General features: G+C 39.6%; 3 protein-coding genes across 3 annotated transcripts; 1 reads left to right on the top strand and 2 right to left on the bottom strand.

The window, feature by feature from the left end:
- Positions 1 to 13316: 13316 nt before the first annotated feature.
- Positions 13317 to 13979, bottom strand: MELLADRAFT_105857 (uncharacterized protein; the record flags this gene model as incomplete). The annotated part of the gene is made up of 3 exons (XM_007409167.1): positions 13317 to 13343; positions 13400 to 13508; positions 13549 to 13979. The coding sequence occupies 3 exons, from the start codon at positions 13977 to 13979 to the stop codon at positions 13317 to 13319; spliced, it is 567 nt and encodes a 188-aa protein (XP_007409229.1).
- Positions 13980 to 15399: 1420 nt separating this feature from the next.
- On the top strand, positions 15400 to 17928 carry MELLADRAFT_71695 (uncharacterized protein; the record flags this gene model as incomplete). The annotated part of the gene is made up of 7 exons (XM_007409324.1): positions 15400 to 15533; positions 15610 to 15725; positions 15806 to 15908; positions 15978 to 16055; positions 16154 to 16242; positions 16312 to 17597; positions 17698 to 17928. 6 exons carry the CDS (start codon positions 15436 to 15438, stop codon positions 16932 to 16934), a joined length of 1107 nt encoding a protein of 368 aa, XP_007409386.1.
- Positions 17929 to 20366: 2438 nt separating this feature from the next.
- Positions 20367 to 23812, bottom strand: MELLADRAFT_77589 (uncharacterized protein; the record flags this gene model as incomplete). The annotated part of the gene is made up of 12 exons (XM_007409166.1): positions 20367 to 20907; positions 20996 to 21034; positions 21097 to 21790; positions 21867 to 21935; positions 22012 to 22125; positions 22209 to 22544; positions 22666 to 22717; positions 22791 to 22888; positions 23011 to 23069; positions 23348 to 23496; positions 23578 to 23704; positions 23803 to 23812. The coding sequence occupies 9 exons, from the start codon at positions 23406 to 23408 to the stop codon at positions 21027 to 21029; spliced, it is 1491 nt and encodes a 496-aa protein (XP_007409228.1).
- Between the last annotated feature and the right edge of the window lie 45 nt (positions 23813 to 23857).

The following is a 23857-nucleotide window of genomic DNA, read 5'->3' as shown; positions in this document are numbered from 1 at the left end:
GTGGCAAGACGATTTTGACTTCGGCCTTCATTTTGAATTTGTAATTCGTCTCGGAGAAATCTCCATGGAACAAAACATGAGTCGTGTCTACTGTCGCCTCTTCGTTGAATTGACCTCCCCATGCTATAACCGTTGCTTCGATGAGCTCAAGGTCTGCTAGTGGCAGTCCACTGGTAGAATTCAAAGCTATCGCAAGCCCGGAGAAAATTTTCGAGGGATCCGGTGAGTAACACTCTGTTGGATGCAGATGTTTTGTGTCGTAAGATCGAGTGACCCAATTCGGGGTGACGATTTCGATACATCGTTCACTTGCACTAGGTGGGTCGATCGGCCTGCTGCGTCTCCGAGAGTCTGAAGAATTGCGTGGTAGGCTGGAGTCTTCATCCGATCGTTCACTGAGATCCACAACGAGTACGTTTCCGAGACATTTGTGCTCCGTGTCAAGACTTCGATACTCTGGCATATCCAATGTTTTCGTGATGATATGCGTTGTGGTAAGTAGATCGAACCTAGGCTGTGAACTTGACGCGACATCCGTAGTAGTGAGACCCTCGGAGGGCCCAGAGGCAGCTTGAGCACCATTTGAGATTAATAAGTCATTGAGCTGAAGTTGATGGAAAGTTGCGATTTGTTCATCAGACTTCAGATTGGAATGATTAGAATAAAATGAAGTTCCTACCGAATTGGCCAAACCGGGAGGTACCGATGGATCGATGAAGTGAACCACACCATCGAACAATGAGGAAGTTGACATCGATGGATGGTGGTAGGTAAAGTTGGTTGATTGAAATTTTCGTAGTTTCTTGAAGCGCGACAGTGAACCCAGCCAAACTGGATGCGCGTCTCACAATCACAACGGGTTTCCTGAGATAAACACAGCCTGGACCACCAAACCAAACAGTTCTCAGTATCTCACAGCCACCTTGAAGCAGATCACGAAGCAACGAATGTCTATCAGTGCTCTCAAAATCAATCTCATCAACTTCAACGTATACTCCATACACTCCATCCAAGACTCAAGACTCACCCCGAAAACATACAGATCTAACGCTAGTCGAAACACCGATTGAAAGCAAAACTACCCAATATCTTGGATGAGAACTGAAGTCATTGGTACACTCATGATATCTGCAAGAGTACAAACCAGTCACTGCAAAGTCTACAGACCAAGAAGGTCGAATGCACATATGGTGGTGAGGCGAACAGGCCTAACCTCTATCCTTCCTTGGATCTGTCAAGCTATCTGATAGCATGTAGTGCACTACCAAATTCCATGTTCGTTGTGACGACATCGTCTTCTCGATTCATGTTTACCATATATCCAGTGTACAGGATGGATTATAGTATACCAACTGTCTCTAGATCTCCTCACTAGCTAGGAACTACAAATACTGTTCTTCATGAGTGCTTAAGGGTTGCAATGATGAATTGGCGATTTTATATCTCTGTACATTCACTTGTGGCAAACTGGTATTTTGGAACCTTTTGTGTTGTTATGTTCAGCGATGAAACTTCTATGGCACAAAGATCTTTCAAGTTTGATTATTAAGAAATCCATTCAATTTCCAGGACGTAGCAGAAAAGATATTCCAATCATACAACACAGAATCAACATCGCAATAAAAGGTCAAAGATAGTTCCACGAGGATCATAGGACGAATATATAGCTGTCTAGATCATAGGTAATAGATGAGATCATAGAGAAAATAAAATTAAACATCTCTAAAAAATCTGTGTGAAGTTAAAGCATCGAAAGAATTGAGAAAGAATTGATTCTCAGATTCGGCTTTTTTTGTAAAAGTTTACCAATCAAAGAATAACAACTATAAGGAACAGATGAAGGAATCTTAACTCTACTCTTTACGATATCTTCTTCCAAGCTTTTACCATCAGCTAAAGATCAAAACAGAGAGCAGTAAAGAAGACAAGTCAGTATGATGAGCCAAGAAAATATATAAGAAAAAAGATTATGAGTAATGAAGTTACTCACTGGCTTTGAATGGATCATCTCTTACAATCATTTGATATGAGACAACACCTACTGCCCACCAGTCGACCACTTTATCATAAGGATATCGAGAGATAACTTCTGGCGCTTTAGCATAAGGAGTACCACAATCTTCGTAAGCCAATCCATCGGGAGCCTGCACAGCAAGTCCAAAATCTATTAGTTTGATCACGTTGTTGTCCGTCAAGAGTATATTTTCTAGTTTCACATCACGATGAATAATTTTCTTCTTATGAATATAATCTAATGGGCTACCTAAATCTAATATAAATCTTTTTGCTTGATATTCAGTGATGATTGAATGTTTAAGTAAATCTTGCAAGTCTCCTCCAGATGCGAACTCGAACATAATATTGAATTTTTGAGAATCATACCAATCATGTAAAACTTTAATAATATGAGGATGATCTAAAGCATATAAGATACTGATTTCATTCTGAATAGATTTTATCTGATCCTCCTCCCTTTGGTCATCTTTTTGAATCACTTTGACTGCACATACTGATTTGAGAGACTTGGATCTAATTCTAGCTTTATAAACTTTACCAAAACCGCCTGAACCGATCTTCTGTAATAATTTGATATCTTCTTTAGGATTGAACTCGTTTTGTGAAATAGTTGGACTGGTCGAGCCTTCCGTTAAGTGATTAATGATCATTATTGAAGAATTAGAGGTGTGACTAGTTGAAAGGTAGTGGGTTGTGGTGAAGATAGAAAAATCGCTGAAGAAAACTCGCTTGGTGAGACGTGTGGTTCGAAGGATGAATGTTCTGACCACAATGAGGCCGTCCAAATCATTCATATATTACATCTGATGCTGATGATCAGCATTATCACAAATGCCATTAAGAATGTCGAGTATGCCTTCTCAAAATGCAAATAAATGAAGGCGTACAGAGTGTTTATAATAATGCTGATGCAGACACCGATGCCATTGTGGTTCAGTATTGACCCATACATGATCATAAATGAGCAATATCAAAACGAAAACAAAGGGAGGAGTCGCGCACATTGTAATCATATGATCATCTGCCCGTCCATATTTGTGATTGAGATTGAAAATATTGTACATCGACTTCGTAGTCAAATTGATTGTATTTTAAAATTGTAGAACAATGTCGCATGAGTCAAGGGTCTGATAGAACCTTAGCGAAAGACATTTTGTTGATCAAACGCCGTACAACAGCAAGTATTCTGATCTTCTGAGTAAACCACCTCAAAGTAATTCAACAATGGGTAGATGCATCTAACGTATGCTGATTGATTCTCCTTTTGAAAAAAAAGTTGCCTGTAAAATGAAAGATTTGATCATGTCTTTGGCTCCTCTCTGACCTTGCATATTGAATTTACTCAGCGTTTTCTTTCGTTTGGTTCAGCTGAAGAATCTTGGAGATAATTTCTCTGGTTTTGGATCTCGTTTTTGGAAGTCATCAGGTGACTAGAGATTCGGATAATAACCACCTCTATAGAGGAAAGATGTCAAATTGATGGAGTTCATTGCATTGGGTGTTCCGATGATTTTGAAAATTGTAGAACTGTACGATGAATGCTTGAGAAGTCACTCTATCTGATTAAAAGACAATTTCTATTAACCAAGGAAAAAAGCTAAATGTGCTCAGCTACATAGAGATTATAGGCAAAGGATTGAAAGACATAGCACGTCCCCACAGAAATTGTACGTGATGACTCCAATTACATGTCTAAAGTGGAGCAGATTAGAGTGATATGAAGTAAGCATTATCAATATGACAGCAAAAAAAGTCGCAAACATTATGATCACGTGCTCCCCCTTCTGAGAAAGGTCACGTGTGGATCAGCTTCGAAGCTGTATGGATCGGGTACAAATATCCTAACTTTCTCTGATCGCTGTTCTTCTCCATCCCAACTCTCTACCACCACCACAAGATTATTCTTTCCATAGACTTTCTTCACTACCTCTTGAATCCTTCCCACTCCTCTTCAACTTCCTTGTCATCATGAATCTCCCCAAGTTAACTTCTAGAATGATCTTCGGTCCTCGTTTTCGAAAAACCCTCTTCGTTTACTTCCCGTTGAACTTCTTCTTTGTTATCTTTTTCATTTTTGGCACTCACAAAATCTCTCCTCGCAAAGTTCCAGAGTCGTTCCTCCTTAAACTCATCGCTAAAAACTTGTACATCATTCTTCCTTGGGCTTATTTCAATTCTCATGTTCTTTACTCTCGCTACGACACTCTTCCAAAGAAGCCTTCGACTATTCCTGAGAAAGATATCGAACTCGGTCCAGTAGCTCCTCTTCCGAAACCTCTCGATGCTCCAATCCCCCTTCCAGCCGAATTTGTTGAAATTGATCTAGGTATGTTATCTTTCCTACAGTTCTTCCTTCTCATGATTTTATATACCCGTCTAACAAACTCTTCCTGAATTGACAATTGCTTCTAGGTGAAGGTCCCTCAAACTGCGGTCTTCCTGGTCCTCCTCCGACTTGATTTCATCTTGGTATGTTATCTCTGCCTTCATTTCCCATCAATTCATCTTTTCTGAGCGCGAATTCGTCAAGTATTTTGAGTGATCTAATCCTTTTGACTCTTCCCAAATCTCTTGTGACTTGGCAGGCGACGTGTTCCTCGATCTATTTCCTTATCTCAATGTCTTGTTTGGTGACCATTCCATTCTCTCGTTTGAAATGTGTTCTTGTTGTTTTTGTTTTGCGATGATGAGCAGGAGTTTACTTTTTGAATATTCGTATCGAGTCTTTGCCGATATTTGAATCAATTAGTACTTTAAATACCCTCACTCTGAGCTCCTTTACTTTTATCTGTCAATCTAATTTGTAATCAAAAGATATATATCAACATCTCTTTTTGAATGCTTTGAAGTGGCTGAGTGAATAGGAATTCAAAGATACCAAAGTAGCAGCTTGCTTCCCTCATCATATGGCTATCATCGTGGGGATTGGCTTCTGTGAAGTTCGACATCTTCAGGGAGTTTTTTTGTTTCTCTACCTTCACCGAGAAAGATACCAACTTTCTAAGTTTTCGTCGATCGTTTAGTTGTTCAACCGGTCAAATCACGTCCTTCCCACGGAGAATGCTGGCTGAAAAAAAACAAAGATAATAGACATTCACATAGTGATTACTCTTTTATTGTGACGTCCCTTTGACGGGGATTTGAAAGTTCGTGCTTTTACTTCATTGCAACAAGTTCAAATTTCCAAAATGTAGGGTAACGTAGCATTAACATGACTGTCACATTTGATTATCACTTGATTCGTGAGCTGAACCCAGATGAAAGGGACACGCTTCACAGACAAAAGTGTGATACGAACAATCGTGATCCGCCAAGTCGACCGCCTCGAAAGCATCCAAACAAAACTGAATTCAGCTGACGCGCTGGTTATGATTCTGATAGAGCTTTTCATCAGCTGGAGCGTGAAGGTATACAATGTACATGAGTTGGCCTTCTGGCTCGTCGCCGACTGACATCCCAAATCCAGTCAGATATCTCTTCCCTTTGGTTCAACTGACGAATCTTTCTATGAAAGCAATGATGTGAATTGCATCAGGTGATGATCATTCAAGATCGTATAATTCTATGTAATGCTCAACACATCACTCTCAAAGAAAGATATAAAACAAAGAGCAGTAAACAAGACAAGTCAGATTATGAGTCAAGAACATATATAAGAAAAAAGATTATGAGTAATGAAGTTACTCGCTGGCTTTGAATGGATCATCTCTTACAATCATTTGATATAAGACAACACCTACTGCCCACCAGTCGACCGCTTTATCATAAGGATATTGAGAGATAACTTCTGGCGCTTTAGCATAAGGAGTACCACAATCTTCGTAAGCTAATCCACCAGGAGTTCGGACCGCAAGTCCAAAATCTGTTAGTTTGATCACATTGTTTTCCGTCAAGAGTATATTTTCTAGTTTCACATCACGATGAATAATTTTCTTCTTATGAATATAATCTAATGCGCTACCTAGATCTAATATAAATCTTTTTGCTTGATATTCGGTGATGATTGAATTTTTAAGTACATCTTGCAAATCCCCTCCAGGAGCGAACTCGAACATAATATTGAATTTTTGAGAATCATACCAATCACGTAAAACTTTAATAATATGAGGATGATCTAAAGCATATGAGATACTGATTTCACTCTGAATAGATTCTATCTGATCCTCCTCCCTTTGGTCATCTTTTTGAATCACCTTGACCGCACATACTGATTTAAGAGACTTGGATCTAATTCTAGCTTTATAAACTTTACCAAAACCGCCTGAACCGATCTTCTGTAATAATTTGATATCTTCTTTAGGATTGAATTCGTTTTGTGAAATAGTTGGACTGGTCGAGCCTTCCGTTAAGTGATTAATGATCATTATTGAAGAATAAGAGGTGTGACTAGTTGAAAGGTAGTGGGTTGTGGTGAAGATAGAAAAATCGCTGAGGAAAACTCGCTTGGTGAGACGTGTAGTTCGAAGGATGAATGTTCTGACCACAATGAGGCCGTCCAAAGCACTCATATATTACATCTGATGCTGATGATCAGCATTATCACAAATGCCATTAAGAATGTCGAGTATGTCTTCTCAAAATGCAAATAAATGAAGGCGTACAGAGTGTTTATAATAATGCTGATGCAGACACCGATGCCATTGTGGTTCAGTATTGACCCATACATGATCATAAATGAGCCATATCAAAACGAAAACAAAGGGAGGAGTCGCGCACATTGTAATCATATGATCATCTGCCCGTCCATATTTGTGATTGAGATTTAAAATATTGTACATCGACTTCATAGTCAAATTGATTGTATTTTAAAATTGTAGAACGATGTCGCATGAGTCAAGGATCTGATACAACCTTAGCGAAAGACATTTTGTTGATCAAACGCCGTACAACAGCAAGTATTCTGATCTTCTGAGTAAACCACCTCAAAGTAATTCAACAATGGGTAGATGCATCTAACGTATGCTGATTGATTCTCCTTTTGAAAAAAAAGTTGCCTGTAAAATGAAAGATTTGATCATGTCTTTGGCTCCTCTCTGACCTTGCATATTGAATTTACTCCGCTCTTTCTTTTGTTTGGTTCGGCTGAAGAATCTTGGAGAGAATTTCGCTGGTTTTGAGTCTCGTCCTTGGAAGTCGTCAGGTGACTGGAGATTCAGATACTAACCACCTCTATAGAGGAAAGATGTCAAATTGATGGAGTTAATTGCATTGGGTGTTCCAATGTTTTCGGAAATTGTAGAATTGTACGATGAACGCTTGAGAAGTCACTCTATCTGAATAAAAGACAATTTCTATCAATCAAGTAAAAAAGCTAAATGTGCTCAGCTAAATAGAGATTATAGGCGAAGGATTGAAAGACATAACACGTCCCCACAGAAATTATGCGTGATGACTCCAATTACATGTTTAAAGTGGAGCAGATTACGGTGGTTCCAAACACCTCAATCTCAATTCTGATACTCTAGATCAATCCACAGTCCTGCTTTTTGTGATTCATGCGAATTTTTGTTGAGTATCGTTGATTTTGCAATCTTTTTTGGTATTGGTTCTGCTTTTAACATTGCATAAACTTTTCGTGGGTATATGGAGCAAAGAAAATATCTCAAGCTCTTTGTCCAATAAGGATAATCTCAAAAGAGAGTCGGACTATCGGGCCCCAGAGTTCATCACCAAGATATGTCGTCCAGACCATCGAAATGAGCAAAAGCTGCTCTCTGCCCTCAGCAAGACTTGCGAGATAACCAAATATATTTGTAATCAGTTACCTTTGCGGGCGGCTAAAAAGTTCAGAGAGAGACCTCTATGTCTCATATTTTTTCCTCGTACTTGATATCCTTCTCTTCAATAGATTTGAGAAATCTCTCTCGATTTTAGATGTGTATATCAAGAATCTTCCCCAAAGGTCAAAAAGAATACTCGCCGATTGATTTGATCTTTGATCACATCATAGTTTGTGATGAAACAGATTTCGTTCAAAGATCCAACTGTGGGTTGAACCGAACATGATCTTCAACGTGTCGATGTGAGGACTGTGAACGGAACATGGAACGCATACATCCAACGCAGTGCTCATCCCTGACGATGATGTTAGAAAAAATTATATGCCTCTAATTTCGCTTCTCTCCTATCAGGAAGTAACCAGGTCTTTGAATCGTACAAAACCATTCTATAAGACCAGATCGATGAAAAAGATGTCCAGGATCTCTAAGATATCTCATCATTACTCCTCTTCTTTGAGACTTCACGCCTATTTTACTGAAACTTGAACTGTAAAACATACTTCAGTCAAAGGACTTGAGGTTAGAAGGCTGAAACCAGCACCAATAAAACGACGAGTTCATCCACTCAGCATTATTCTAAGGATCGTCCATGTTCTTTGGGTAGTCTAGAGTGTGAATCCTGATGAAGATTCAGATATAGGCCGACACGGTCCCTCACAACTTATTTTTTGACCCCGCAGTGAAAAGTGCCATGCAAGGCCATGCGTGAATCCAACATGGACCCGAGCACAGCTGTCACTTACATCGTGACATGTCATTCATTTTAACAGATGAAGAGAATTTGGGGTGCTTTGAGTTTATATGTACTTAGCTTTTTGATTGAGACTTCGACTTCACTTTCCATCTCAATCCTTTTCTCATCTCTATAATCACCAACACCAAGGCTGTAGGATCAAGATATTTGGTAGCTTAGAGAGGGGTAATTGAAATGCGTGTTTGATGTAAGAATCTGAGCAAAATAAGACGAAGTTTGTTGACAAAGTCTCCACAAGATTAGCGGGGTTCAAGTCAGCCAGAAAGTGCCAAAATTTTTATTCACTTTGGCCTCCCAGCCCTTTGTATTTTTAAATAAATAAATTGCAGGAATGTGCTGCTCAGGTGGGCCTTTCTGCTAGTATGTTCAAATTCAAAACATTCAAGGAATATTTGACTGTAGGGGGAGTTGTATTTTAGGTATTTTTCTGACTTGAAGTTGAACTCTGCTTTTAGCAAAAGATGGAGCAAGAGTTTGTTCCAAAAGTTTAGGATGTTAAATGGATCTGGGATCAGGTGATAGGTTGTGAGTATACTATCATGAAATGGGATACAGATTATTGAATTTGTCAACTTAGGGTCAGGCCTCCATCTCGAGTTCATAACTTGATAATATATTACTATGACCCTCCTTTGCCTGACAGCACCCTCATCTAGACAATTGATTTGTTGATAATAGTGTTGAACTCAAACTATGTCTTGCAATGAATCAAGGCACTCTGAAGGCTCACGAACTCGAATGTTGAAATCCTCCATAAAAGTTTGTTCAACAAAATGACATTGTATTCCTTCCAGAAGGTTCACAAAAGTTATTCAATTAGGATTACAGAAGACTTTAGTAGCCATACCATTCAGGTACGAAGATTCCACTTCCCTCCTTACAATCTAATGGATGTTATGATTTGAAGTAATTTTAAATCAGGATATCTAAATCTATTCTCAACATGAATCAAAGGTTTAAAGATTATAGGTTGACTTACTGATTAAGTTGGACATTTGATCGCACTGTACATACTTATAATCATTTGGTCCTGGCCCCATTTGGAAAGTACAAACTTGAGAAAAAAAAGGTCAATGGAAATGTGAATGGTTAAAAAATCAAACAAGATACACAATCAAATATATCTCCCTAAATGATTTATGCTCACAACGTTTCCCATCTAACATATTATAAGTTGGGCAATTTCCATTTTTGACCGTCCTAGTGTCGATGTGACATCCTGTGCCTGCAGGTTCCATCTTTGGACTATGCCTTGTTCAGCTTTGTTATTATTTCATAACTAAAGTTATTGTTCTCTCATCTCTTAGGTTTTAACTTTCATCATTAATACTATCTTTATGTTTGTATTTGTCTCTCGCTTATTTCTATGAAGCTTGTAACTCTTACTTACTTCCTTTATGCCTTCCTGTTTCGAAGCAATCCATTATGTAGGTCATCACCATTTTTGGTTCTGACCTGGTGTGGGGGGGGGCCATAGGCCCGGGGACTGCCTGTCCGAGAAAGGTTTTCTACCTCCCAATCTCTGGACGGGTGGCGTCCTGAGCTCGTCAAAAACCTGTCTACAACAGCTGTCCAGATCTCGCTGTATTGCTCATTGTACATGGTGATCATCCACCTCGCGTGGATCTGCAATTCACTACCGTCAACCTTAAACTCTATTGCATCAAACTCAAACCCTGTCTCTTCTTTATCTTTCCTTACTCATCTCAACCCTTTTCCCGCACCCCATTCATTTCACTTCACTTTTAATTTCCTCTTACTCTTTCCTCTTCCTCCTTTATCCTCATCCCATTCATTCTCCCTTTTCGATCGTCTCTTTTACCTACATTTCATTCTACTTCAACGTCTTGTTCTCTTTCCACTTTAATCATGAAACACACTCACTTTTTATTCTTCTGCTCTTCTTCATAGGCCAATAAGTTCCACAATTCTTTCGTCTCTTGTTTTTCTTCTTTATCATATTTTCTTAAATACAACTGATACGCCTTGGATTGCCAACGGCCTATCGTTGTGATCTCGTCCAATGGTCGTTTCTCATTCCATCTAAACGACGCGCCTCCAACCCTAAACGAATGACCCGACAATTGATTTTCTTTGTCGTTCTGTTTCCAGATCCTCTTATAAATCCCCATTGATTTGGCCTTCGTTATCGTGCTTCTTTGTCCGTTTGTCTCCAAATACGAAAACAAGGGGTCCTTGGGACCTGTCTGATTATCTCTCACCATTCTCTCGAGTGCTGAGGTTGCGTCTAAATACGATTGCTGTTGCTTCAATTTAATGTATTGTACTTGGCCTGGCTGTGCCGTCTTCGCGTTGAACAGCGCTATCGACACTTTTGATCCTTCTCCAGTTACCTGTAAGTCCTTGAACCTTATCAACCTCTTCTTTTTGTCACCTGATACTAGCTCTCCTAAACGCGCCATTCCCCAGAATGCCACCAGCGCGATTGCCAACGCTACTTGATCTCTCTTGCTTCCATTTGATAGATTCTTCAATAATTGCACCAGATGCTTTATCATTACCGGGCTCTTTCGATCTTTCTCTGAATCTTTTATCACCGTTTCTGCCAACTTTGACGATTTCAATAGTACTGATAATTTTAAGGAGCTATACTTTGGGTATTCCTCGTCATGGAATAGATGCCAACATTTCACCCCAGTAAGATACTTTTTCAACGTTTCTACCTCTATCGTCACTTGATTCTGATTATCTCTTTCTGTCTTCCCATCTTCTCCTAACTTCTTCCCTGCCCAAACTATGAATTCGTACAATAAGTTCATCAACAGTGGCAGTAATTGCCTCCTTTCGTAACCTTTTTCTTGAGAAAATTTTATTAATTTTACAACACCACTATTATAATTTATTAAAGTCGCCTCGGCCCAGCCTCCTGAAAACATATGAGTTTGAACACTATTTTCTCTCCACTTCATCTCTCCTCTCGCGTCTTGTAAAAAATGTCGTATCTTATGTTCTACCTTCGGCGATATCATGCTTCTTCTAAAAGCATCCGTAAGTCTTCTGGTAGGTCGATGTTTACTCTTTCTCCAGCCTGATCCTCTTCTTCCAGACCTCTCGATAGCCCGTCTGTGTCGTTGTTTCCAGATTCTACCCGTTCCTCCGTTATATCGCACTGAAGCCGTAATAGTAAGTCTTGAATCCTTTTCCACTCCTCGTTGACTTGTTCGCTCTTTGACCGTCTCTTGTTTATTGTTGACTCCGTAGTAGTGTTATCAGTTTTCACCCAAAAGTTTCTACCTCGTGTATCTATCGACACTTCTAATAGCAGCAGGCCCAACCTTATCGCCGCCGTTTCGGCCCATGCTATGTCGCGACTTGTTTCGTCTTCTCCCAGTCCTTTCCTCTGCCAGCCATCCTTTAACTTAAAACGTAACCAGCCGTGGTCTGTTATCACTCCCATTCCGAATCCGCTCGCGTCACCAACCCATCCAACCCTTTCCGGGTCTACCGATGGCACAATCCTCCTAGGTTCGAAATTTGTCAAGGCCTCTTTCCAGCTCTCCAAGTCGTTTCTTGCCGCCCTCGATAAAAATCTCTTCGCGTTGGTCTTTTGCCACGGGTTTAACCAAGCGTATAATCCCCTCATGTAGGGTTTCATATGAGGTACAATGTACATGAGATGTGCTATTTTTCCTATTGTTGAGTCTGCTTCCTTTAAACTCCACAGTCCTTCTCCCAACATTTTCACTATCGCTTCTAACCTTTCTGTTAATTTTTCTTCAGGTAATCTTACTGTCTTATCGCGTCCGTTGAAAATGAAACCTAAATATTTCTGCTCGTCTGCGAAGTCTCGCAGTTTTTCTTGGTTGGTTTTGACTCCCATCTCCGTGCTCAACTCCACGATGTCCTCAATACGTAAGTTCTCACCTTCAATCTTCACAATCATATTATCATCCACCCATCTGAAGATTCTATCAATCTTCAAGTGCTTTTGTACTATCAGTCTCCACGCGTCTGCTACCTTCCCGAAGGTCCCACATCCAGCAACTCCACCGAACGGCACCGCGATATCCATCCAAATCCTGTTATAGAAGTCCTTAATCATCAAGTAGCGCCATTCCTCCTCTTTTGTACACGCTTGCCTATAAGCCTTCTCCCAATCGTAGATTGCCAACATCAAAATTTCGTGGAAATGTTCTCTAAAATACCGAGCCACCGCGTGGAAATTGTCCCACGATGTGTCGAATTCTCGTTTGTCTACCATCGAATTCACTGAGGGTATATTTTCATCTTCTACCGGGTATGATAAGTCATTTATCATCCTCAAGGATCCGTCGTTGTTTACCACACTACCCATTGGATTTGTGCGGAAGAAACCCCATTTCGCGTATACCTCTTCATGTGAAAATGGCCCAAACACTTGGCCTGCTCCCTTCTCTCTTTGTAAGTTTTTCATGATCTTCTCCTTCACCGCCAACGCCGATCTATGATTGTCCGGCGTCCACCATCTCTTGCCGCCTAGGTAATGCTCCGGTATTCCTTGAGTGAAACCGTTTACCAGGCCTTCTAGTACGTCTTCTATTTCTCCTTCTACTCCTGACTCCCGTGCTAACTCTCGCCATCTCTTTATATTCATTTCACATTTAGCTCTTCTAGGCCATTTCGACCGAACTTTGTTTCTTGAGTCTTTATCTTGCAGATTTATTGATCCTTCTCGTCTCTCTCGTTGTTTTTCCTGAGCAGTGTGGCGCTGTTCTGGGCTCCTTTCAGCCTCTTCTCCTATTTGCCTTTCTGGCGTGTCTCTTACATCAACTATTCCTCTCACCGGTGCGGATCTGGAATGTGCAAAGGTAGGCAAATTTGTGGCAATCTCAGTTTCTCTCATTCTCACGGGTTTTGGTCTCTTTGCTCTAGGAAACATCATCCTTGGGAATGCATTTCTCTCCATTTCTCCATGCTCATTGCTTTCTAGGGCGATTTCACTTCTATGGACAAAAAAACTAAAGGAGAACACAATAAACTATTTTTATTACTACTCACTGAGCACTCGCACCATTTCCTCCTGTCCCAGCTTGTTTCGCTGCTTTCACCGCCTCAAAAGCTCCTGGTCCGAACTTTGGCACCGTCACCCCATTCACCACGGTCGTTGGTCCTGAGTGACCACCTCTCGAACCTCCACCTCTTGCATTAATTCCACGACTTACTCCTCTACCTCTTCTACCTCTTCCTCTACCGTTTTGACTAAAACTTCCATTTCCGTTCAACTCCCCGAACTCATGATGGCTGACATTTTGGTGATGAGATGATTCCCCGAAGAATTGTCCGGTCATTCCCTGTGCCTGACTTCTTCCACTGGGTGCAAGGTGGGATAACATCCTGCCTCCTGTCACCGCCGTTGTCTGCTCGTCTCCGTTGGATATCATGTCCCAGCCTACTTGATACCTTCCGGTTGCTGGGTTCACGTTCTCCATCGCACCACCTATGATATAAGGATTGTCAAAGTATCTGTGGTCCTTATTCGCTTTAGAGTCCGTTATAGCTTGTTCCACCAGTTCTTCGTTTCTCGTACCAACATCAGACAAGGATCTGTCTTCTAACGTATGGCTGAATACGTTCGTTCTGTGAGTAATGTCATATCTCAGCGCCGGAGCGAACGCGTCGTGATTTCTAGCTTTAATGTCTAATACTATTTTATAATGTTCTTCTAGTCTTTTAGCGATATCTTCTTGTTGGTACTTTGATCTCCAATACTGGACATAAAGATGGAAAGATGTTGACCACATTAAAAAACTTTGTCTCCATTCACTAGGTACCCTCAATCCGACGTATGCTACTACATCCGAACACGATGAGCTTTGCTTCCTTCTATTCGACATGTGATTCTTATCTGCTAGCAACCAGGCTGGAACAAAAATCGTGAGAGGTACATAGCCGAAACAAGCCTTCATCCTATTGTCCCAGTAAGGAGCCAAGTCTATCAACTTATGTGTCAATACCTTCCCGGTATTCATCTTCTTTGCCACCTTCGTTGACTTTTCACTACATGTTTCTTTCGCTTTTCTCTTCGTAAAGTGGGTGTAGAATTGAAATAATCAAGAAGTTTCACAAGCTGGATGAAGTACTTGATTTATACCTTCAGGCTTCCAGAGCTATTCAAGCTGTGCTCGATGACTCGTTGAGAAGAGAGATCGGAGATGTTAAGATTACCTCGCACGAAGCAATCTCCGGCCTTTACAACCTCGACAACAAGGTTTAACAACGTTTTGACAATCTGAGATTGTTTGCAAAAAGGCAAGGCTTTGGAAACCGATCTCTTTCTTAGGCCCGAAAATTATATGCCTCGAGCATCTCGTGGGTCTCAAACAACCGGAGCCCATGGGGCTCTCGGTGATAGATAGATACTAACACTACAGATCAAATCAAGAACACCAAGACAAAATTTGTTAAACGCACTGCCTCAATAAGAGCAAAGATGACTTCCTAGCTGGACGTACATGATCCAGCCTCCGTTCGAGAAAGCCTTTAAGGTGTCAAGTGGGATATTACAATGTCAAAGATCATGTTCGGTTTGGTCAATGAGCTCTTTGAACAGCATATCTTCCATAAAAAGGTTAGACTATGAATTGATCAGGGATTGAAGCAAGAAGTGGCTATCCTTTTTGTTATTCTCAAGGAAAACTTTGAGTGTTTATCAGGTCTAGTCACGCAGAAGAATATGAAGCTGATCATAAGTGCTGTCACCGGGTGTGAGCGTGAGTGGTGTGTCAAGTTTCAAGATAAAGAAAAGGCCGCGTAAGATGTATTTGATTAAGTACTTAGCAGAAAGAGAACCAGCCATTTGATTTTTGATCAGATAACTTCACAAACCAATAATACCATTGGCTCCAGTCTGACTCTGATTATTTATACTTCAAGTTCTTCTATATAATGGATCTAATACCTTATATTTATCATGAAACACAAGATCCAGGTTCGATGTTATGTGCTCAACACGCATTAAACAACTTGATGCAATCTCATATTTGGTAAACTCATTCATTCATTCAACTTATACTTATACTTTCAAAGGCTGATATATATTAAATAATTCTTTTTAAAAAGGACTGCAAACGATCTAGCTGAAATCGCTCATAGATTAGATTCAATAGAAGATTCTCATTTAGATACTCAAACTCGATCTCAACGTCAAGGTAGAAGTGCTAATTATGATGATAGTGGTCAGTCTTCAATCTAATCTTGAAAAAAAAAAGGAACAGATCATCTTCTAATACATATATAAATTGATATGATTTGATAGGTTTCTTTTCGGTTCAAGTGATTGATGATGCACTTCATCAACTTGGTCTTCGATTAGTAAGGTGGCAAAGTGATGAAATGAAACCGATGCATGCTTATCCAGAGTAAGAATCAAAATCATCTGTTTACCTAATCTTTTTGATGAGAAGTCTGACTTTTTTGATTACTTCAAGGAACCAAGAAGCTTTTATTCTGAATCACGATTTACATTGGTTCACACTACGTCGATTTGGTGGTAATTCAGATCGATGGTAATTCAACTCAGCTACACAAAATTCAATGATCATCCTACCTAAGCCTAAGCCTAAGACTACATGAGAGATGCTAATGAATTCAATCGCTCTTATAGGTACGATCTTAACTCAGTCACCGGTAAAACTCCAACTTGGATTGGTTCTGGTTTTCTCAGTATGACAATCTCACAAGCTGAGGCTGAAGGTCATCAAAAATTTCACTCACCTCTTCCAACATCAGATCGTTGACATTTTTTCTCTTTGAATCCTCTAGGTTATTCAATCTTTGCCGTCTCACCTGTTTTAGCTTCATCTGATCCTACCGCACCTCAACCTGGTACACTGATGGCATGTGAAGCAGATGAACAAGCACAATCTTTAAATCCTTTCTTATATTCACCTCCAGTGGGTTCAAGTTCAGCAAGTAGTACGACTAACCGAAGAAGAAGATCGGATGAAGATATGATGGATGATGAACAACCAAGACAGAGAGTTAGAGTAGCTAATGATCAACTTCAAAACTTATCTGAAGCTGAACAACTACGGCTAGCGATCGAAGCTAGTCTAATAACCGACCCACAAAGGACAACTTCGAACGATCGTAATGATTCAGATGATGAGGCACAAGCATTTGAAGAGGCAAATCACTCACATCCATCCGATCCGTCATTATTCTCTCATACGGCTCCTGCTAGAGAATATAATCCAGATTTCGAATCTCAATTAGAAGCTGCTATCCGAGCAAGTTTAGAAGAATCCGGTAGTGATGGTCCATCCGATTCGACACCTGATCTTTCCCTCTCTGGTCTTCCTTCCTCACTTCCTCAGAATGATGGGAATTGGGATGAACCAACAGCTGAAGAACTTCGATTGAGACGTTTAGCTCGGTTTGCTTAATCTATTGGGTCATCTTCTTTCTCTTTTGTGCTACATATCTATTTCAATCTTTTGTAATCATATAAATCACTTCCATCTTTACATCTCACTTTGTTGATTGTGGAAGGTATATTGGGAATCAGATGTGACATTGGTTCAATTAAACTCTGTCTTATCTCAGTGTATTTTATCTATTAATAGCGGATGATACAATTATGCAAGTATATATTACGCATTTTTGTTGTAATTTTTATTTCCCAATAAAAAGAAGTATACATCTCAATAAGAAAAAATGTCCCTAAAATCAAGACGTCTCTATGAAAGATTTGATGATGAATTCATCAAATCATAAACCTAACAATTCTTTATAATGTCTTTTAGCTTTTTCAACAGCTCTAATCGTACTTTCTAAAGCTTGAAAAATCAATTTCTTCTCAATCGAAAGTAATCTAGCTTCTTCAATCAAATGTGAAACTCTTTCATTAGTTCTTTCTAAGAATCCAATCATTCTTTGAGCTTTCATGGCTTTTTCTTCTGGATTTAAGATTCGTTTGTTCAAAGAAGATTCATGAGGGTTGATTTGGATCGGATTAGGTAAGATCGAAGACCAATAATGTCTTAAGAATTCATGTGTAGTTGAATGAGTTGAAATGACTTGTGACATTAAACTTGTAGGAATTCCACCTAAGCCAAAAAAATAATCAAAAAAAATATAAAATCACATGAATCGGTTCATCTCGAAATACCTAAAAGAAGTATAGAGTTCATTTGCAAAAAAGTTTACCTTCAAGAAACCCATTTCTCTGTTCATATCGAATCGTAATATTCTCAATCATCTCATTAGTCGCTTCATTAATCTCACTCTGATGATCTTCAAACCTACCCAATTTCATCTTCCAATCTTCACTTACTCTTCTCATAATCTCATTCACTTCTTGTTTTTCTTCTGATTCGCTTCGTTTACGTTTATGGTTTTCGACTTCTTGGTCTTTTTCAATCGAATGTCCTTGGAAATATCTTTCTTGTTCTTGTATGTTTAATAAGATTCGATCTGTTTCTTTATTGATCGTTAAATCTATCAAATTCGTGTCATCGTAATAGTTTCTTGAACCTGCATCTCCTCCATCTATCACTCCTCCTGTTCTTCTTTCGGGTACTTTACCTCTAACCAATTTTTGGTTGGAGATAAATTCAATGAATGTTCAGTATAGTTTATATAGTAGATGAAGGGAATGGATTTGCTTACAATGATGAGTTGAGAAGACGTTGAGAATGTTCATTAAACCTTCGCATTAATGGTAAAGATGATCTTTGAGTGCCAGCTCTCATAGTCCAATCATTCGAATTTCCAGTCTAAAACACGTTGTTCAAAACATTGATCTTCATCAGTTCATCCAAAAAAAGAGTTTGATCATAAAACAAAAAAGAAGCAAAAGAACGTAGAGATTGGATGGAAAAGCTCACTTCAAGATGATCTTCTTCTGTAGCAGCTAAATCCAAAAGTTTATAAACTTCTTTCACATTTAAATTCTTAGGTTCAATCCCATCATCATCTTCACCTAAATATTTATCAAAGATTTCATCATCTTTAACCGAATCACCTGGTTGTCTTGCCGAAGATCTATGACGATTGAATAATTTAGATCTAAAATAGCGTGTCCAAAAGAGTTGATCGTTTAACTATATCCAAAGAAATAGACACGTAAGATCAGGATCAGAAACGTGTACTTGAGAGTCTTACAATTCTTTGATCATCAGACTTACAGGTGGTACGTTTTCATTATAAACCTTTTGTACAATCGGATATTGTTCAAAGATATCATGAATAAGTTGAGGAGTCACCGAGATAGTGATATCACCCTGTTCATTAGATTCAGGTCTAGGATCGACCATCTCAGCTGATTTACCTTTCTTTTGGGATTCTAATCTAGATTGATAAATCAATAAATCTTCTCTACCATCCCAAAACTCTCCTTCTGTGATCTGGCCTCCAATCACCATCTCTTTATGTAACTCTCTTAATCCTGCATCAGTTTGTAGGACTTTTTTCTTCAGTCTCCAGTCTTGTAATGGATCTATTGATTTTCCTTTATCTATTGTTTCATTATGTAATTGGTTAATAGGTTCGTTAGGTAGTTGATTCGGTTCAATTGGCTTCGTAATATCTTTGGGAATCTCTTTGGATGCTCGGTTTTGGGCTATGATTTGTGAGATTTCTCTTTTAAATTCTTCTCGATCATCAATTGAAGTTTGAGAAGTAAAACTAAAATTAAAGATTTCTTCTGGTATCGTCGCAGTAGTTTCTTGTTGTTGATCTGTTACGGTTTCTTGGATTGGTTTTGCACAGATTCGTAACATCACTTTGGTTCCTCCATCTTTGGAAGAAAAGAGAGCTAAAAAGAAAAGAAATCAAGTTTCATATACGAGGTTAGTCTGTTGTGATTTCTTTGGGGGCTTTTAAATGATGAATGTTTTAACTTACATTGTAATCTGTGACGATCAACTGTTATGATTGAACCTGGTCCATCCTTTGGTCTCCAAGTTAAATTAGTTTTTGTTAATGATAACGTACCTGGTTTTTTCTTGTATGAAGTGATGGCTTTACAAATTGATGAATGATTTGAATTTGATGAACTTCCGATATTGTTAGTTGACATTTTCTTATTGGTATTCTTTTTAATGATTAGTTGTTGATTTGGTTTTCATTCTTGATGGTTTCTTGTTTGATGAAGAACGCGATCAAGAATTCAAGAGAGTGTGTCATTGAAATATTTACATGTAACAAGTTGACATCTGATCATCTACACTGTAACACATCTGTGAAAGATCATGTAGATCACCTTATTTTATAGGGCAGAACATGAGATATACTCTACAAATATACTCTGCAAATCAAGTGGTTTGACCTTCAATACCCAACTGATATTTAATATTGGTTCCATTCAGTAAGCTGAAAGCCTTTTATTGTAAAACAAAATAGTCATCAAGACAATCAATTCTAAAGGATTTCTATTGGTTTCATACACCAGCCTTTTACTCAAAGACTGCTTGTGATGGGAGTCTACAATCCTTCCAATCATACTCTTGATTGTACTCAATCCAGTCCTCAAGGAGAAACAACCAAACAGTTATATCATTTTTCATCCTGAACAACTCTGTTCCAACAGCACAATAATTGAATCAAGCCTTCTCAAATGAAAAGGTCAACTCACATCTCAAGGATCCTTTGACCTTTATCCAATAAAGCTTCTACAAATGTGCCAAAGCTGTTTGGTAACACAGAGTTTTTTTTCAAAATTGACTTTCATCATCCAATTTTAAATCTTCTCCAAACTTTCAAATAAATTCCATACCTCTATGTATCAAGTATATTAAGAAGTAATGTTTAAAAATACCAAAAAACTTTTCTCATCATAATCCTCATGATCTCAAGATAATTCTAACAGGAAACGTCAAAGAATCAAAAATCCTATATCATATATGATACCAACATTGCATAACCAAAATTCCTTGGCAAAAAAGCACCTTTTGAGTAAAAAAAGAAATGTATATAAGGGATCAATTCAAGAAAAAAGATAAACAATCATTTCTTTTAAATTCAATCCCCAACAACAATCCTCACCACATTACACACCTGAACAAAGACTTGAATAATATCGAGTTCAAAGATAAATCAAACAGTGTGCGTAATTTTTTTTCTTCTTCTTGATATGTAATATCTATAAATGTATGTATACTACTATAATAACTACGAATACTACTGCCGATAGTGGTGATGATCACAACATACAACAAATAGAAAGAAAGAAAATAATTGAAAAAAAAAAATCATCTTCATCTTCCTTCCTTCCTCAATTTCTCTTTCTCCAATTCTCAATTCTTTCAAGATCCTAACCCATATAAACACATTCAATTCCATTCTGTTTCTTGATAAGATTTAGACTCGAGATCTTTTTCTTTATATACCGAGTTTAACTACATTGGACTTGGAAATCTTCATATTTCCAATAAGACATCAGGGACCTGTATCGAGGAATTGGTGATGATTCATCAGGAAGGAAAAAAAAGAAGAAACAACATACAGCGAGTCAATCGTCAGCTACAACGGCCTCCTTATCGACCTTTTGAGAAGTAGCATCAGGTTCAAGGACTGAATCGGGAGTAGGTTGTTCAGGGGGCGTACTAGCACCACAATCCATCTTGTCATCTTCTTCGTCCGGCGTCACTTCAGGCTTCCCGGTTTTCAGAGCAGGAGTCTCCTTTATATCTTCCCCGTCAGCCACTATATCGAGGTTCACATCTTCCTTGGCAACCACCACCTCGGTTTCCACATCCTCCTTCTCAGATGCTTTCTTGGTCTCGTCGGCCTCTTGCATCACCTCGTCCTCTTCGACCTTGCCATTAGTAACGGGCTTCTTATCTTCAGATTCGAGGACTTCCGTTTCACTCTTTGAAACCACAACATCATGCGTCGAATCTCCGTTTTGCTTGGAGGCTTGGTCCTCGTCAGAAGGCTTGTCCGAGGTCTCTGGTACACTTTTTGCTGATGTGTCTGGCTTGTCGTTCACCTGGGGAAGTGCTGGAGTATCTACATCCATCGGTTCAGTTGCTTCTTTTGGCAATGCCTTCGAATCCTCTTTCAGGTTCTTGACTGCATCCTCAGCGGGGGTAGTAGGTAATGCTGGGATCTCGGCCGGATCATTGGAAACTTCTACATTCGGTTGCACGCGATGAGCATCTTCGCCGATGCCAAGCAACAGTCGCCATTTCTCCTGTAACTCGCGAGATCGACTACGGATGTGGTATGTGTCATCTAAAGGCACCTTGGAATCTTCAAGCGCACCGATTCGCTTGAGAACTTTGCCTAGTTTACTGGCCTGTGAATTTAAATCAAAATGAATATTAAAATATGCAAATATGGAAGAGTTGAGTCAAATTCTGGACTGGACTTACAGTTAACCACTCGGTTTTCATTTCAAAGCCCTCAATATCCGTGAAGGTCTGATCAATCTCAGGCATCATCTACACAGAATAAAAGATGACGAGTCAAGTTTAGTAAAAAAAGTCTCTTGATCCGAGACTTTCGATGAGCACCCACCTCCTCTGTGACTTCTATCTTGCCTAAGAAGATCCTCTGAAGTTTGTGACGCCATTCGCGCACAGTCTCTACTCCTGGAGCTGGTGCGGGGGCTTCATCTTTCTTTCGGCCTCGCTGTTATCACAAACCAAGTGGAAAAATCGTGTCAGCACCACGAGAAAGACAACAACCCAAACCAAGTAGCTTTATGTATGTACCTTTTTCGTTGCAGAGGGAGCGGTAGGCTCAGGTGTAGCACTCGCATTCTTGGATCCGTTGGTGGCACGTGTCACCTCAGATTTTCGCTTCTTGGCTGACTCCTGTGGAGCTTTGGCCTCCGATGGACGTTTTCGTTTGGCCTTCGTATTTGGAGCTACCGCTGGGGCTTCATCGCTCTCACCGGCTTCTAGTTCATCAAACTCAAGAGCCTCCAAGTGTTGTAATTGGCGACGAATTTGAGCTTCCTGCTCTGCTTCCCAATCTGTAGGGTCAAGAGCGATCTTATAAGCTGCACGTAGTTCTGCTCCCTTCTTGTTTGGGTTATCGATAAAAGCCTGATGAGAGAAATCGAAAAGGTCAGTCTTTCGACTTGTATGACGTGCAATAGAAGGTAAAAAAGCTTCGAAGACAAAAAACATAGCAAAAGATCGGAAATGAACGAGAACGAGAACGGACCTTGATTTCTGTTGCTTCCAATTTGCCCATCTCCTTTGCATTCATCCAGGCACTACATTATATAGAATCAAAACACAACTTCAATCAGTGAGGTCCTGATGATGTGTCTAGACTTTAAAACTTACTAATCCCCTGTCTGGAAAAACTTCACCAGATAAGAGTTTTTCTGAGCGATTTTTCGCTCGTCTTGTAGATTCGTTGGTGCGGTATGCGGATCGATAATCTTGTCGATTGAAAGATCGTCCGCGTTCAAAGTTCAGGTAAAATCGGTAGCAATGACGTCAAGACTCTTCAAGTTCTTGACACTGAAAGGACCAGTATGGGTTGAAATGAATAGCAACTGACCCTAGCAGGCCAAGCTGGATGTCCTTTCACCTTTGCGAGAACGATATCCAAGATCTCATCTGCAAAACGTGTCAAGGAGGGTGAAATAATGAGTCCGCTCGGCATCAATAACCATATGAGGTGACATAGACATAAATGGAGCCGACCAAAACAGGGATCGATTGTAGCAACAGGGAATTAGAAGAAGACAAGACTTAGGTACGCAGTCGGACGAGATATTGTCCAAATGCTGGTCATTTCGAGAGTTGAGTGGAAAGAGGTAAAAGAAAGAGGGAGTACAAGGATATCTGCCACATGAATCAAGAAGGGAAAAAACACGCGTGAGATAGGCACTTACATTGGATCGTTTCTGTTGCAGTAGCAGACGCAGTACTGTTTCTAGGTCCTTTGTTAGGCATTTTGGTTGAGATGGAGGCGAAGATGAGTTGAGACCGAGTTTTAGGGGCTGCCTTCGAGGACCTTAACGGATCTTCGAGTGAGGAAAGTCTGGGAACAAGTTCGAGGAAAAGCCATCTAGCGCGTCAGTTGTCTGAAGGCATTTTGAAAAGGCTCATGAGCTGAACCCACGATTATATTGGAGGTTACCGAACGATCGAGATCGCTTGTTGAATCTCTCAAGTCCGATCTGACTGATTTTTACACAAAGTTTATGGATCGACGTATATCGATCAGACTGATTTATGTACGTGTCTGCCTGTGCATAATAGATTCATGGTCAGTATATGAGATTAAATGAAAGGACATTGAAGAGGATATAAGAAAAGGAAAATAAGTGGAGTGATTTTTACATACCTGATATCGTGATGGTTAATTAGAGGAAAGTACAAACCAAACGAAAGAGATGAAG

The sequence above is a fragment of the Melampsora larici-populina genome, assembly GCF_000204055.1.
Source record: "Melampsora larici-populina 98AG31 unplaced genomic scaffold MELLAscaffold_15, whole genome shotgun sequence".
Taxonomy (NCBI): domain Eukaryota; kingdom Fungi; phylum Basidiomycota; class Pucciniomycetes; order Pucciniales; family Melampsoraceae; genus Melampsora; species Melampsora laricis-populina.
Note: the sequence above shows the minus strand (reverse complement) of the source record. Positions and strands in the feature narration are given on the sequence as shown.